Raw genomic sequence first — 15,673 nt, forward strand, 5'->3', positions numbered from 1 at the left:
AGATAAAGCTGAGGAGGGTAGACCAAGCACAGAGAATGCATTCATTTCAACTTTGTTTCTCCAACTCTGTTGCCCGGTGTTTGTATGATTAGAATACATAGGGTTCAAAAGCAAAACCAACTTGCCTTTGGGGGTCTGGGCTGTAGGGTGGTAGGTGAGGCTGGGAGGTGACTGATAGATTCTGAGGCTAAGAAGAAGAAACAAGGCCTGGCCCCCAGAGGTCACACACTGCAAAGTCTCCAGAGGCCAGCCAAGCTCCTTCCCTGTTTAAAAATGTCAGCTGCTCTTTAGCTAATTGTTTCCATGTGGGAACATGGTCTCATTTTTTTCTGCAGATATTTGCAGTTCTCAAGAGGGCCTGAAAAAATTGAAATTGATGTGAAATCTCATGATTTTTAATGTTAACCACAAATTCAGAAAATTTTCAAAACATTCTTTGAGTCAAACGATGTGGCACAGGCTACCAGTTTGAGACCTCTCATCTCAGTATTATGAAATCCAGAGATTGAGGAGATTTGGCATAATTGAGGGAGTAGAGGCAGTGAAGGAGAGAACACAATGTTCAGGAAGGAGGATTTTAGAGTGTAGAGATTTTGAACAAGGTGGCACAGCATGACTTCTTTGCTGAGTTCCAGTTTCATTTGTTCAGCCACCTGCAGGACATCTTCACAGTAATATTCTGTGTTATTTCCTCAAAGACAAGCAACTAAAACTGAATGAATGCCTCGTTTCTTCCAAACCTGTTCCTCTTCAGGTGTTAACCTCTTTCTCATAGTAGTACTTTTCTAGTTACACTGGTTTAAAACAAATAGCTATATGTTATTGTTTAATAGGTATAATGTTTCAGTTTTACAAGGTGAAAAGAGTTGTGGAAGTGGTTGGTGGTGATAGTTGGTTAGCATTATGAATGTATTTAACATTACTCAACTGTCTGCTTAAAAATACTTAATCGGTAAATTTTATGTTATGTATATTTTATCCCAATAAAATTTTGGGAGAAAAACCCCAAATAGCTATTTAAAATTTCCCTACTCTGTAACTCCATTTCCAATGTATTATTGGGTCCTTTTGATTTTGTTCCTCTAATAAGTTTCATTCATCCTGTCCTCTTGTAATTTTTTCTTGTCTTTCGTAGTTTAGGTTTGATTACTATCACTCTTAATGTTTCCACAGTGCCTCCATTTTCACTTACTTCAGCCCATTTCTCAAATTGTTGTAAGAGTCACTTTTCTAAGTAGGGAGTCTTGTTATGTATGCCAGTACTTAATGGAACTCTTACGATGCCAGCCTTGAAAGTCAAACACTTTACATGAATTATCTCATTTAATCTCATACATCAACTCTATGAGGAAGGCACTGTTAATCTGCTGAAACTGAAGCTGAGAACTTTCCAGGTTCACAGGCTAAGAAATGGTGGAACTGGGATTCAAAACCTAAAACTATTGGACTGCAGAGTCCTCATGTCACTCCCTTTCTCAAACCTTTAGGGCCCCCTAGGGTGTTTCAGGCAAAGGTAACAGGCTGAATGATGTGGCACAGGGCCCTCCCCATGCAGGATGTGCTTTGGCCAGGTATGTAATAGTCAGGTACCCAGTTTGTTGGTAACAGTGGTCAGGGACTTATTCTGTATATTAGAGTCACCTAAGGAGCTTTAAAAATTAGTGTGATGCCTAATCTGACCTGCTCAGACCAGCTGAAACAGAATCTCTGGGAATGGGGCCCAGGGTGGGTATTTTTAAATGCTCCCCAGATGATTCTGCTTTACAGCCAGGGTTGAGAACCATTGGCCCAGAAAATGGAGTATATGGGGTGGAAGGTCAGGGAGGGGAGTACAATAGTAGGAAATAATACTGGAAAAGTAGGTTACTTTGACATTGGTCTACCATCCTTTGGTCTGTTTCCGAAGCCACATATTGTGTTCTGCCAACTGTTGACCATGTAAAACAAAACAAAACAAAAACCCAAAAACTAGGTTCAAGTTCAATGTATAGACCAAATTGGAAAGAATAAAATGCACATGGCAGTGTGTTATACTACTACTTTGGTGTTGAACCCAGGCACTTGCTTGGCATCCTTAAGCCTTGGGATGACAGGAAGGCTCTAGGACCACAGGTTTGGACCTAGGTGCTACTTCGTTATCTCTTATATATAGTCATGCCTGAGTATTCACAATCCAAAATATAACTGACTTTCCTTTTATTTTTCCTTTATTAAAGGTAGGGTATTATAACCACCCTCCCCCCACCATATGTGTATTCATTGGTTATTTAGGAATATCTTTTTAGAATAGTACTGTGGATATAAAACTGTTTCTTATAAAATAGGGTGATAGGGTTGATAACTACTGATTTTAAATAAAAGATTCAGTAGAAACTAGTATTAATAACACTATGATTCCCTATGGAAATAATTCAGAAGGCTGTTAAAAATTTCCTTATAGTGTAGGGAAATTTCATTTGATATAGTCTGTATGATATAGTCTGTGTGCCTGGCCGTTTTTAGTTTGAGATGTATTAAATTGATATAGATGGTGTCTTTATTAACAGGTGCTTCCTAAGCACATTACATTCTCATTTATTCATCACAACCACCTCATTGAAGTAGTTGATATTATCCTTATTTCTCAGAGCGTGAAGTGTGGCTTGAAGTTGTTAAGGGATTTGCTCAGGATCACACAGCCACTTAAACAAGGCTATCTGACTCTAATTCCAAATCCCAGGCTTTTTAACAACCACATGAAAGTCTAGCCCATGCCAGTTTGGGCTTCTAGAAGACAGCTTTCTGGGTACAGTTAGCTTCTACTTGTCCTGCAGGGGATCCAGTATTTAAGGATATCTTGGTGTTTGTTGTTACTGTTTTTTAGAACCGTATAGCATTTGCTTACTTGGTCATTTAACTTTTCAAGGTTGGTAAAGCTGTCTGGATATAATTGTTAATTTCTTTCAGATTTATAACAGTAATTTTGCCAAACATCCCAGCTGGTGATTACTTAGGCATTTATTGGTTTGTTGTGATTTTATTGTGAGAGCATGACTATGTAAAACATCCTAGAATCTATCTTGGTAGAAAATTTTTACTCAAGAAAAGAAATAAAGGCACTTAAAAAACTAGGCTAACTGCTAAGTTTCTCAGGGTTTTTTTTTTTTTTTCCCAGCATTCCCAAAGATCTGTAGCATTAAGAATAATGAGACTTCGTTTAGATTTTTGAGTTTCTCTTTCTGAAATAAAGTGAGCTTGATATAGTATATCATTGCTATAAGTAATGTTAATTTTTGGAATTAAACACACAGTAGGTCATGAAAGTAACCATTTAAGAAATATGTCAAGCTTTTAAGGTGTAATCTTTTGTGTACTCTAGAGGAAAGTCTTGTTCTCTGTTAAATGCTTAGCATTATAAGTCTTTTAAAAACAATGTTGTAAGTACCTTTGTGGCACTCCAAGAATAGCGATTACCAACTACCTAATGGGTTGATTATTCTAGATTTAAAATGATTACTTTGTCCTTATGCCTAGCTAATTTTCTCTTTTTTTTCCTGAATTCAGTACATTTAAAGTTGAAGTTTGCTGCTAAAGATGGCAGATCCAGATGTCCTCACCGAGGTTCCTGCAGCTTTGAAGCGGTTAGCCAAGTATGTGATCCGGGGGTTTTATGGCATTGAGCATGCTTTGGCCTTGGACATCTTGATCCGAAACCCCTGTGTGAAAGAGGAGGACATGCTGGAGCTGCTCAAGTTTGATCGGAAGCAACTTCGATCAGTCTTGAATAATTTAAAGGGAGACAAATTCATCAAGTGCAGAATGAGGGTAGAGACTGCTGCAGATGGGAAAACCACTCGCCACAACTACTACTTTATCAATTATCGTACTCTTGTTAATGTGGTAAAATATAAATTGGACCACATGAGAAGGAGGATTGAAACTGATGAGAGAGATTCCACCAACCGGGCTTCCTTCAAATGTCCCGTCTGTAGTAGTACTTTTACAGATTTAGAAGCTAATCAGCTCTTTGATCCCATGACAGGTGAGATTGTTCCAGTTTATGAATCTTTCAAGTAACTTTTTAAAGTATGTAACCTTTTTCTTAAGTTGATTCATCTAGTTTTTAAACTGATCATATATATCATTATAAAATGGATATATTGGTGTAAGTAAGCATATAGTTATTCTTAGTCTTAATGTCCTGTTTGACTGTCATACTACTTTTAGAAGCTGTTGCAAAGCCTTTCTCCTTTACAAGGGAGTACTCGTCCATGGACTGTTCTTTTACCCATAGCCCTCTACCTCTGTTTCTACCCCCGTCCCTTATTTACAACTGCAGCCTAATCTAAAGGGTTGACTTTCTCTACCACTTTGAGGCTATTCTGACTTTACTAAGTTTACTTTTGAGCTCTTCATTCAACAAATATTTGAGTACCTACTTGTGCCAGTCACTGCCAGACAGTTATAATAAATACGTATTATTAGAACTTAAATGCTTTGTTAGTGGAAGTGCAAAGTGCTATTAGGAGGACATAACTAGGGCATCTAATGTGGATTTGGGGAGGCCTCTCAAAGAAGTTTAAACAGCGGGGACCTAAAAAATAAGTAAAAGTTAGCCAGATGAAATAAGAGGGGCACTTTTTCCAAGTTAACAACAGATATTTAGTTTCTTAGCCATTCATTAATGGAAGCGAATCATCAACAGGAGTTATAAATTGCTTCATTTAATTAAATACTTTAGTTTTAAGGATTTTTCTAATCAACACAGAATCTACAAAGCATGTTTTTTCTAAAAATACATGTCTAACATTAACATGGGACACTTTAAAGTGCTAGGTTGTATAGTTATGTTGTTATTTGCAAACTGGAAAAGAGACTATAGTTTTACTAATTACTCAAGTGGATCAATTTTGTGTTAAAAATTTGTAAAAATCTATAGAAAGAATCACAGCTGTTAGGTTAGATTGTCCCTTTGTTACGGCTGAATTCAGGAGTATAGGTTACTTTTTAGTTCATAGATTTGACTTTAAAATAACTATCTGAAAAATATAATTTAAGCTTTTACACATGAAATGTTTTATTATAAAAAAATTACAGGTTTGTGTACATGTTTAATTTTGTATATGTTATATATTGTACACTTTAAAGAATTTTTAAAAATTTTAATGGGAAATAATGCTGATATCAATTAAGATTATTCACAAAAAGAGCAGTGATGGCCTATGACTTTTTTTTCCCCTTATTTACTGTGAAGCAGTCATCTTGGATGAAAATTCATTTAAAGAATTCACATTTGTCTTAAATGTTTAATTTGTCTGAACCTAACTATTTACCTTGAAAGGGCTTAACTAGGAGAGGTCTTGGTTATGAGAAAATCTTAGCCATCCTAAGAATTGCTTGAGTGTACTGTAGAGGAGGGTTGTAGACTATATCTGGAGCTCTTTCAAAATAGACTAGAAAAGTCTCATGATTTTTGCTATTCACTCTAACAGATTTCTTTAAGGAGCTCTGGGTTTTGGTTTTTGATTTTCTGCAGATGTTGGTGTTACAGTGGTCGTCCTCGTCACTCTTGACTGCAGTGAAGGTGTTATCCAGTCCCTCAGAGAGGGTAATCTAAAGGAATATGCTTCTACTACATTTACGTATCACTTGATTCTTATTTAATTTCATGAAAGTTTCTAAAAGGAAGTTATCCCGTTACTTATATATCAGTATTTAGGAGTTTGATTCATGATGCTCTTCGAATTTTACCTAGGGTTTGTATCTGAATGAAATTAGTTGTAATTAACAGGTGGCTTGTGGAAGAGATGGCCTGACCAAATATAGTCAAGATTATTTGTGTGAGGGAATTGAGATAGGGTAGGGAGCGTGAAAACATATTATGAAAGAGAGCTAAAACTGAAACAGTTGTTTTGTGGCCAGTCTGAACAGAGACTGTTTTCTTAATATGAGGGTTACGGTCAACATGATGGTGGAAAGAAGGGGTTCAGGAGAGCAAGAGTAAGTCACTTTACATTGGTATCGCTCATGGGAGGATGCCCTGAACAGCCAGCACTAATAGTCAACTTAATTGGCAGTTATGTCTCAGTGAAGCCTGAGATACCATGATTGAAAATTCTTAATTATTGGGAACGCTCTTTATGAGAATATACTTGCCTTTTGATTATAATTTGGTTTTTCATTTGGACTTTCCTTTACAGAGAGAATATGATAATTGGGTGATATTAGACCCCCCAACCTCCTTGTCAGTCTGGTTTTGTTTTGTTTTTCCACTATTAGTACCTTGACAACCCTCCCTTGTTCTTCTATACATTCCCTTTAAAAATCTTGGTCTTTTTCCCTCTGTTCCCTTCCTGTTTTGCTCAGTATTCATTGCTCTCCCCGTCATTTTGAAGAAGACGAGAAATAAACATTTGGTATGTGTATCAGAAGAGGAGGAGGGAAGTTTTTCTGCTGTAATATTTATTCTCTCTTTAAATTAATAGTTACAGTTTTCATTCAAAGCCAGTGCTGTACAAAGCTGTTCTATTTCTTGGTTGCTATTGGAGATTGATGGTGTTTCTGACCAGTGATGGAGGTATCTAATGGGCTTCTATCTCCATTCCAATGTCAACAGTTGTTAGGTTTATAAACTATGGTTTATATTAGCAATTGGGGGTACTTAGGAATTAGATTTGAAGCCTTCTAGGCTTTACTTCTTCCCTGATAAAAAGTTCTTAACTCAAGTATATGGGCAACTCTGCCACTGGACAGAGAGTAGTGACTCCTAGATGAGTATCCAGGAATTCTGGGCTCAGGAAATTGGGTCCAGCAAGAATTGTTTTACCGGCATTAATTCACACATAAACCAGCAATTTTCTTACTTCAGTTTATAGCTTTTCCCTCCCCCGCCTCTCTTTTTCCTGAAAATTGTAGATTCTTTCCATACTTTCCATTTAGATTTTGCCTTTGGTGTTCTGGGGTTGAACTCTCCCAATGTTTGATGCTTGATATGTATAGCTAATTTTATTTTATTTTATTTTTAACATCTTTATTGTAATTGCTTTACAATGGTGTGTTAGTTTCTGCTTTATAACAAAGTGAATCAGCTCTACATATACATATATCCCCAAATCTCCTCCCTCTTGCATCTCCCTCCCACCCTCCCTATCCCACCCCTCTAGGTGGACACAAAGCACCGAGCTGATCCCCTGTGCTATGCTGATCCCCTGTGCTATGCGGCTGCTTTCCACTAGCTGTTTTACATTTGGTAGTGTATATATGTCCATGTCACTCTTTCACTTCGTCCCAGCTTACCCTTCCCCCTCCCCGTGTCCTCAAGTCCATTCTCTACGTCTGTGTCTTTATACCTGCCCTGCCCCTAGGTTCTTCAGAAACTTTTTTTTTTTTTTGATTCCATATATATGTGTTAGCATACGGTATTTGTTTTTCTCTTTCTAACTTACTTCACTCTTTATGACAGTCTCTAGGTCCATCCACCTGCTAATTTTATTAAAATGGAAGAGCCTAGCTTTTGCCCACTAGCCCCTGGTTTCAGAAACTTAATCAGGCAAAATCAGCTGTTTTATTTTCTGAAATATGGGGGTCTTATGTAATCAGAACAAAGGTAGCATGGCATGAAATCCATCAATCAGCAAAATAGCATCTTGTGGTTCATAAATGCATGTTTTAGATTTAGCAAGGCTCTGACCGTGTGAAGAGACATAGCATTTCTACTATAGCAATCTCAACCACAGTGATTTCATTAATGACACTTCTGAGTTAAATTCAGCAACATGCTTCCCCAAAAGGGAGGGGGAGATTGTATTTTCTTCTTTTTTCTTTTTCTTTTTTTTTTTTGTGGTACGCAGGCCTCTCACTGCTGCAGGCCCAGCCGCTCCGCGGCATGCGGGATCCTCCCGGACTGGGGCATGAACCCGCGTCCCCTGCATCGGCAGGCGGACTCTCAACCACTGCGCCACCAGGGAAGCCCTGTATTTTCTTTTTAGGTGTTAAAGTTAGATGATATGGAAATAGCTTTATATTTTCCATTTTTAATTTAAAAATTATGTAACCATGGTGCCAGAAAAATTTTTGAATAGAAAAAATTACGACAAAACCACTACCCTTTTACGTGTTATTTATAATTACAGTCATAGTCAAGAATAGTTTGTGATCTCTTGGTCCCTTAATGTACCAACTCTCCTGTTTCTATCTAGTGTTCTAAATATGTTTTTAGGTGTGATTTTCTCTCCTGTTTTCCTTTCCACTTCTTTGGGGCACTTTGTATTTTTTTTTTTTGCTGGTATAGATATGACACTGAATATTTTTATATATATAGCATTTTATTCTTGTTTTTAAAGTTTTTCCTTAAGGATTCTCAGCAGTGGGAATATTAGGTGAAAAAATATAGTTTTATAGCTTCTGTAAAGGCACATAAGGCAATGTAGTTTTATTGTGGGTTGGGTAAAATTGTTAGGTGTTTGAATTAGAAATAGTTTGGGAGCCCCTATTACTGAATTCACCTAGAGACCAGGGGATCCCATTTTAAATAAACTTTGAAGTAAGTTAAATTTTAAAAAAAGGAATCTTATAAATGTTTGTTTAATACAATCTTATAAATAGGAGCTAAGAGATTATCTAGTTCAACTCATCAAATGTGTGTGGATACACACACACATGTCTGTTATACTCTAGGTTTTGGAGGATCTTACAAAGTAATAAATAAATGTAGGGCCATATAGATTTCCAGAATGTTTTAAATGAGTACTGGGGAAGATAAGATAGCTTTCATGGAGATTCAGCTTTTGTGTGGCTCCAGGGAAAAGACTTTGAGTCAGGTAGATTTTAGGATTAGTGTAAAAGAAGTCTTTAAAAACTGACTCTAAAATGTGTCCAATAAATAACTCTTAAAAATAGCCAACAGGGCTTCCCTGGTGGCGCAGTGGTTGAGAGTCCGCCTGCCGATGCAGGGGACACGGGTTTGTGCCCCGGTCCGGGAAGATCCCAGAAGCCGCGGAGCAGCTAGGCCCGTGAGCCATGGCCGCTGAGCCTGCGTGTTCGGAGCCTGTGCTCCGCAACGGGAGAGGCCACAACAGTGAGAGGCCCGCGTACCGCAAAAAAAAAAAAAAAAAAAAGCCAACAATGGAAACAGACCTCTTCCAGTGGTTAGTTCTGAGTCCCTCAATATTCAAGTAAAGTCCTTATCTACTTGGGATATTCATTTCTAAGTTTGGTGTTAAATCACGAGTCCCTCTTTTGCTTGTGACTGCAGGAATGCTTTTTGATTTAGACACATCAGTTTCCTGATCCCCACATCATTGAAATTCCTCTTCAGTTCCTTTAACCTAACATTTTAAAACTGTCAGGGCCCTGTATTCATGAGCCTCTGAAGACTTGTTTCCTTCATGCTCACCTTCATAGAGCAGGCTTTTTCCTGTTTTCATCTCTCTCTACTTAAGGCAAGAAGATGTCTTATAAGCAGTGTTTCCAATTCCTGAAATGCTAAAAACACAGACAAACAAACATTAAAAGAAATCTTTCTAGGAGTACTTTGCTCAGTTGCTGGTTTGGAATCTTTGCCCAGGATGGGTTCATTAGAAACTATACTGGAAAGCTCAGTGGTGTGGATTTTGAGGAGGCTGATGATGGGACAGAAGGAAGGTGATTACTAGAATGAGTTAAAAAAAACACAAAAAACTAGTTATGGAAAAATAGTAAGAAACAGATGTCTTCTCTCTGCTACCCTTCACTTTCCAGCAAAAGCTTTAGGGCTCATTTTTTAAAACTTTTGTTGCTCTTGGTTTTAAGGGTTTGAAAACTTAAAAAAAAAATCATCTGTGTTTTATCTTTTTTGTATTTTGAAGCTGATTACATAGGAACAAACTTATTTGTGAAAAGTTGCTTTTTAGTTTTGATGCTGGCATATAACATTCTGTTGATTATTGTCTTTCAAATAGTCATATCAAAACCACATACTTTTTGCCTGCTCACTGCATGTTGAGATGAATTTGATTTGGGCCTAATTCAGAGAATTTATTATTGATATAAGCTTCAGTATTCACCCAAGTACCACACTTCAGTTTATTGTTTTCCCTCCCAGGCATAATACTTTTTTTCCCCTTTATAATGAGTTCCAGAATCTAGGAATAATGCATGATTAGGCCAAACCTAGATGTGTTCAGTTAAGGAAGGACAGAAGCCAGTTTCATTGATTAAATTGAGTTTTGGGGGTAGAGTTGTATTGGGTACATTATGAATACATTTGAGATCTTCTGAAATTAAAAATACATTAAACGTACTTCTATTTTTTTCCTTTTGCATGCAAATGAGTATTTTACAGTGTTATATGTTCTGCAGGGAATCGCTAAAGGATGATTTTTCAAATTCCATTTTATTATAGGTAAAATAATTATATAAAATATTTAACTATGCTCCTCTCATGTCTGTTATTATTTTATAATAGCAATTCCTTTTTTCACACACTTCCCCTTGCCCAATTAAACTGAAGAAATTTGCTTTATAAAATAATTTTGGAAATTAGAATAAAGGGTGACTTTTTGAGACTTCAGTATTTGGCTTAACATTTTAATATATATACCCCTGAACATTTTGAGTTATAAAAGGTTTAACAGAGGACTTGATAGTGCTTTCAAAGAATATCCTAAGAATGACTGTGTAACTTTTGTGTATTAAAGGGAGTTGAGTGCTTTTGGAGAATTCAAAATAACATTTGTTTTCTTTCTTCTAAAAATACGTAAGTAATATATGAATGTAAACTTGTTGAAGACTCAACTGACAGAAAAATAGATAGACTAAAATGGCAAACCTAGTTTTTCTTCTCTATGGTCTCCCGCGCAACCCAGTCCCTATTCTCTCCACCTTTCTCTGTGTTGACAACTGGTAAGTTTTATGATTATATAACGTTTCACTTTATGTCTCCAACCCCACCTCACCCTCCCTCCTCCATAAGCCTTTTTGAAATCTGAGAAAGAAAGGTGATTTCTTTTTTTTTGGACAGGAAAGTAGGATTTATTGGTGGGCATGAGTAAGGAGGGGACAGTGCCAAAGCTGTCATGAGTGAGAGCCGTTTGTCCAGGAGACCACAACTAGGGATGTATTTGACCCCACAGCCATCTGGGATGAGCCGCTTTTCTGCCGCCATGTTTTCATATTCATCTGCATTAAACTTAGTAAATCCCCAGTTCTTGGATATGTGGATCTCCTGGTGGCCAGGGAACATGAACTTGGCCGTGAGTTGGCCCTCAGTCACGTGCTCCTTGTTCAGCTTGGTGTGGATGGATTTATGACTTGGCCAATGTGGACCCTAGCCACTGTACATACTTGTCTGGAGTCCAGATTGGGGACAGCATCCAGACATGAATGTCCACCGGAAAGCGCTGTCTCCAAGGTCCCTTCGGGCAACCTGTATAAGCAACAGGCTGTACACCGCCCAGGAGGCTGTGTTTGTAGCCATTGCACACCAGGCCTCCACAGGGAAGGTGATTCTTTTTTTTTTTTTTGGTGATACGCGGGCTGTTGTGGCCTCTCCCGCTGCGGAGCACAGGCTCCAGACGCGCAGGCTCAGTGGCCATGGCTTACGGGCCTAGCCGCTCCGCGGCATGTGGGATCTTCTCGGACCGGGACACGAACCCATGTCCCCTGCATCAGCAGGCGGACTCTCAACCACTGCGCCACCAGGGAAGCCCAGGGAAGGTGATTCTTAATTAAATATTTTGTTGTTATCACAGCTCTGGTTATTAATGCTTGACCAACTTATGTTAGTATTGTAAGGGTTTTTCAGAGCACTTATTACATTGGGTCTTTTTGTGTAATCAGTGTTTTCAGTGGGTATGTCATTTTCAGAGGGTTTTTTTTATCTTGTTTTGTTTTTTAAGCAGTGGCTATAAGACAGCAAAGTGACAGTGTATTAGGATTCCAGAGCCATGGCTGGCTTCCAGTCTTGGGCTATGTTAGTAACTATTCCCTGGGCAAATCCTATAATCATTGTAGGTCTTTTTTAAGGATATGTAAAATGATAAGTTCAGTCTATTCTATACCATATATGGTTTCTTTCAACTCTAATTTCAAAGCACCCTTTGATTTGGAGAATAGTTGACATTTTAAAAGTATAGAGAAGCTTGGGGATGTTTTATCACTGCTTTTAGAAGATAATGTTAGTCACTTTGGTTAATTTGAAATCCTAGGTTAGGAACTGAAACACCTTGTTATAGTAGTGTTCGTATAGAAAATATGCTATGTTGAATTAGGCCGTATTCAGAAACACATTGTGGCATAATGGGGAATAATATTTAGGATTCTTGGCAGTCTTATTTTCCCAAGCTCTCCAGTTTACTCCCTTTCCTCATATATACATAATCTATAAAATATTCAGTGAGAGGGGAACCAACGTCCAAATTTGACTCCTAAGATATATACAGTGGTTGGATTTTTACAGAGTGATAAAATTAATACCATATATTAGTGATGTGTCTTGAAGTTTGTTTCCTCTTTATTTCAATAAAATCCTAGTGATTCTAGTCCCAGTAACTTGGTTTTAACATGGAACTGTGAATTGTCTTCTGTTTTGTTTTGTTTTTCCTGGAAGCTTCTTGAGTGAGGGGAAGTAAAAAACATTTACTCAAATTTTTTTCATAGAATTGTCTAGAAACATTAAGCCATTATCTCTTTTTTTTTAAACATCTTTATTGGAGTATAATTGCTTTACAATGGTGTATTAGTTTCTGCTTTATAACAAAGTGAACCAGCTATACTTTTACATATATCCCCATATCTCCTCCCTCTTGCGTCTCCCTCCCACCCTCCCTATCCCACCCCCCAGGTGGTCACAAAGCACTGAGCTGATCTCCCTGTGCTATGTGGCTGCTTCCCACTAGCTATCTATTTTACATTTGGTATTATATATAAGCCCATGCCACTCTCTCACTTCATAACAGCTTACCCTTCCCCTTCCCCTGTCCTCAAATCCATTCTCTATGTCTGCGTCTTTATTTCTGTCCTGCCCCTAGGATCTTCAAAACCGCTTTTTTTTTTTTTTAAGATTCCATATATATGTGTTAGCATACGGTATTTATTTTTCTCTTTCTGACTTAACTTCACTCTGTATGAAAGACTCTAGGTCCATCCACCTCACTACAAATAACTCAATTTCGTTTCTTTTTATGGCTAGGTAATATTCCATTGTATATATGTGCCACATCTTCTTTATCCATTCATCTGTCGATGGACAGTTAGGTTGCTTCCATGTCCTGGCTATTGTAAATACAGCTGCAGTGAACGTTGTGGTACATAACTCTTTTTGAATTATAGTTTTCTCAGGGTATATGTCAAGTAGTGGGATTGCTGGGTCGTATGGTAGTTGTATTTTTAGTTTTTTAAGGAACCTCAATACTGTTCTCCATAGTGGCTGTATCAATTTACATTTCCACCAACAGTGTATGAGGGTTTCCTTTTCTCCACACCCTCTCCAGCATTTATTGTTTCTAGATTTTTAAAGATGGCCATTATGATAGGTGTGAGATGATACCTCATTGTAGTTTTGCTTTGCATTTCTCTAATGATTAATGATGTTGAGCATTCTTTCAAGTGTTTGTTGGCAATCTGTATATCTTCCTTGGAGAAATGTTTATTTAGGTCTTCTGCCCATTTTTGGATTGGGTTGTTTGTTTTTTTGATATTGAGCTTCATGAGCTGCTTGTATATTTTGGAGATTAATCCTTTGTCAGTTGCTTCATTTGCAAATATTTTCTCCCATTCTGAGGGTTGTCCTTTTGTCTTGTTTATGGTTTCCTTTGCTGTGCAAAAGCTTTGAAGTTTCATTAGGTCCCATTTGTTTATTTTTGTTTTTATTTCCATTTCTCTAGGAGGTGGGTCAGAAAGGATCTTGCTGTGATTTATGTCATAGAGTGTTCTGCCTATGTTTTCCTCTAAGAGTTTGATAGTTTCTGGCCTTACATTTAGGTCTTGAATCCATTTTGAGCTTATTTTTGTGTATGGTGTTAGGGAGTGTTCTAATTTCATTCTTTTACATGTATCCGTCCAGTTTTCCCAGCACCACTTATTGAAGAGGCTGTCTTTTCTCCATTGTATATTCTTCCCTCCTCAAATATAAGGTGACCATATGTTCGTGCGTTAATCTCTGTGCTTTCTATCCTGTTCCATTGATCTATATTTCTGTTTTTGTGCCAGTACCATACTGTCTTGATTAAGGTAGCTTTGTACTATAGTCTGAAGTCAGGGAGCCTGATTCCTCCAGATCCCGTTTTTCTTTCTCAAGATTGCTTTGGCTATTTGGGGTCTTTTGGGTTTCCATACAAATTGTGAAATTTTTTGTTCTAGTTCTGTGAAAAATGCCATTGGTAGTTTCATAGGGATTGCATTGAATCTGTAGATTGCTTTGGGTAGTATAGTCGTATTCACAATGTTGATTCTTCCAATCCAAGAACATGGTATATCTCTCCATCTGTTTGTATCATCTTTAATTTCTTTCATCAGTGTCTTATAATTTTCTGTATACAGGTCTTTTGTCTCCTTAGGTAGGTTTATTCCTAGGTATTTTATTCTTTTTGTTACAGTGGTAAATGGGAGTGTTTCCTTAATTTCTCTTTCAGATTTTTCATCATTAGTGTATAGGAATGCAAGAGATTTCTGGGCATTAATTTTGTATCCTGCTACTTTACCAAATTCATTGATTAGCTCTAGTAGTTTTCTGGTAGCATCTTTAGGATTCTCTATGTATAGTATCATGTCATCTGCAAATAGTGACGGCTTTACTTCTTCTTTTCTGACTTGGATTCCTTTTATTTCTTTTTCTTCTCTGATTGCTGTGGTTAAAACTTCCCAAACTATATTGAATAATAGGGGTGAGAGTGGGCAACCTTGACTTGTTCCTGATCTTAGTGGAAATAGTTTCAGTTTTTCACCATTGAGGACGATGTTGGCTGTGGGTATGTCATATATGGCCATTATTATGTTGACGTAAGTTCCCTCTATGCCTACTTTCTGGAGGGTTTTTGTAATAAATGGGTGTTGAATTTTGTCATAAGCTTTCTCTGCATCTATTGAGATGATCTTATGGTTTTTCTCCTTCAGTTTGTTAACATGGTGTATCACATTGATTGATTTGGGTATATTGAAGAATCCTTGTATTCCTGGGATAAACCCCACTTGATCATGGTGTATGATCCTTTTAATGTGCTGTTGCATTCTGTTTGCTAGTATTTTGTTGAGGATTTTTGCATCTATGTTCATCAGTGATACCGATCTCTAATTTTCTTTTTTTGTGACATCTTTGTCTGGTTTTGGTATCAGGGTGATGGTGGCCTCGATAATTATTTTAAATGTAAATGGATTAAATGATCCAACCAAAAGACATAGACTGGCTGAATGGGTACAAAAACGAGGCCCATATATATGTTGTCTACAAGAAACCCACTTCAGACCTAGGGACACATACAGACTCAAAGTGAGGGGATGGAAAAAGATATTCCATGCAAGTGGAAATCAGAAGAAAGCTGGAGTAGCAATTCTCATACCAGACCAAATAGACTTTAAAGCAAAGACTATTATAAGAGACAAAGAAGGACACTACATAATGATCAAGGGATCAATCCAAGAAGAAAATATAACAATTGTAAATATTTATGCACCCAACATAGGAGCACCTCAATACATAAGGCAAATGCTAACAGCCATA

At 37.4% G+C, this 15,673-nt stretch overlaps 1 protein-coding gene and 1 non-coding gene across 5 annotated transcripts in view; one reads left to right on the forward strand and one right to left on the reverse strand.

Moving 5' to 3' along the window:
* The window catches only part of GTF2E1 (general transcription factor IIE subunit 1), a 48,545-nt gene that overhangs the window by 1,180 nt on the left and 31,692 nt on the right, over positions 1-15,673 (forward strand). For 3 of the 4 annotated variants that reach the window (XR_009519249.1, XM_060010726.1, XM_060010728.1), the window contains exon 2: positions 3,544-4,021. Coding sequence is in view for 3 of the 4 variants with exons in the window: in XM_060010726.1 (XP_059866709.1) it covers positions 3,574-4,021 (448 nt within the window). In the remaining variant the exon portion in view is untranslated. Of the gene's footprint in view, positions 1-1,257; positions 1,572-3,543; positions 4,022-15,673 lie in introns of those variants that run through there. The other variant, XM_060010727.1, reaches the window with a different exon arrangement.
* On the reverse strand, positions 11,356-11,487 carry LOC132425146 (small nucleolar RNA SNORA70). Its single transcript, XR_009519348.1, has one exon. It is a non-coding gene; the product is annotated as a small nucleolar RNA SNORA70 (small nucleolar RNA).

The sequence above is a fragment of the Delphinus delphis genome, chromosome 4, assembly GCF_949987515.2.
Source record: "Delphinus delphis chromosome 4, mDelDel1.2, whole genome shotgun sequence".
Classification (NCBI taxonomy): Eukaryota; Metazoa; Chordata; class Mammalia; order Artiodactyla; family Delphinidae; genus Delphinus; species Delphinus delphis.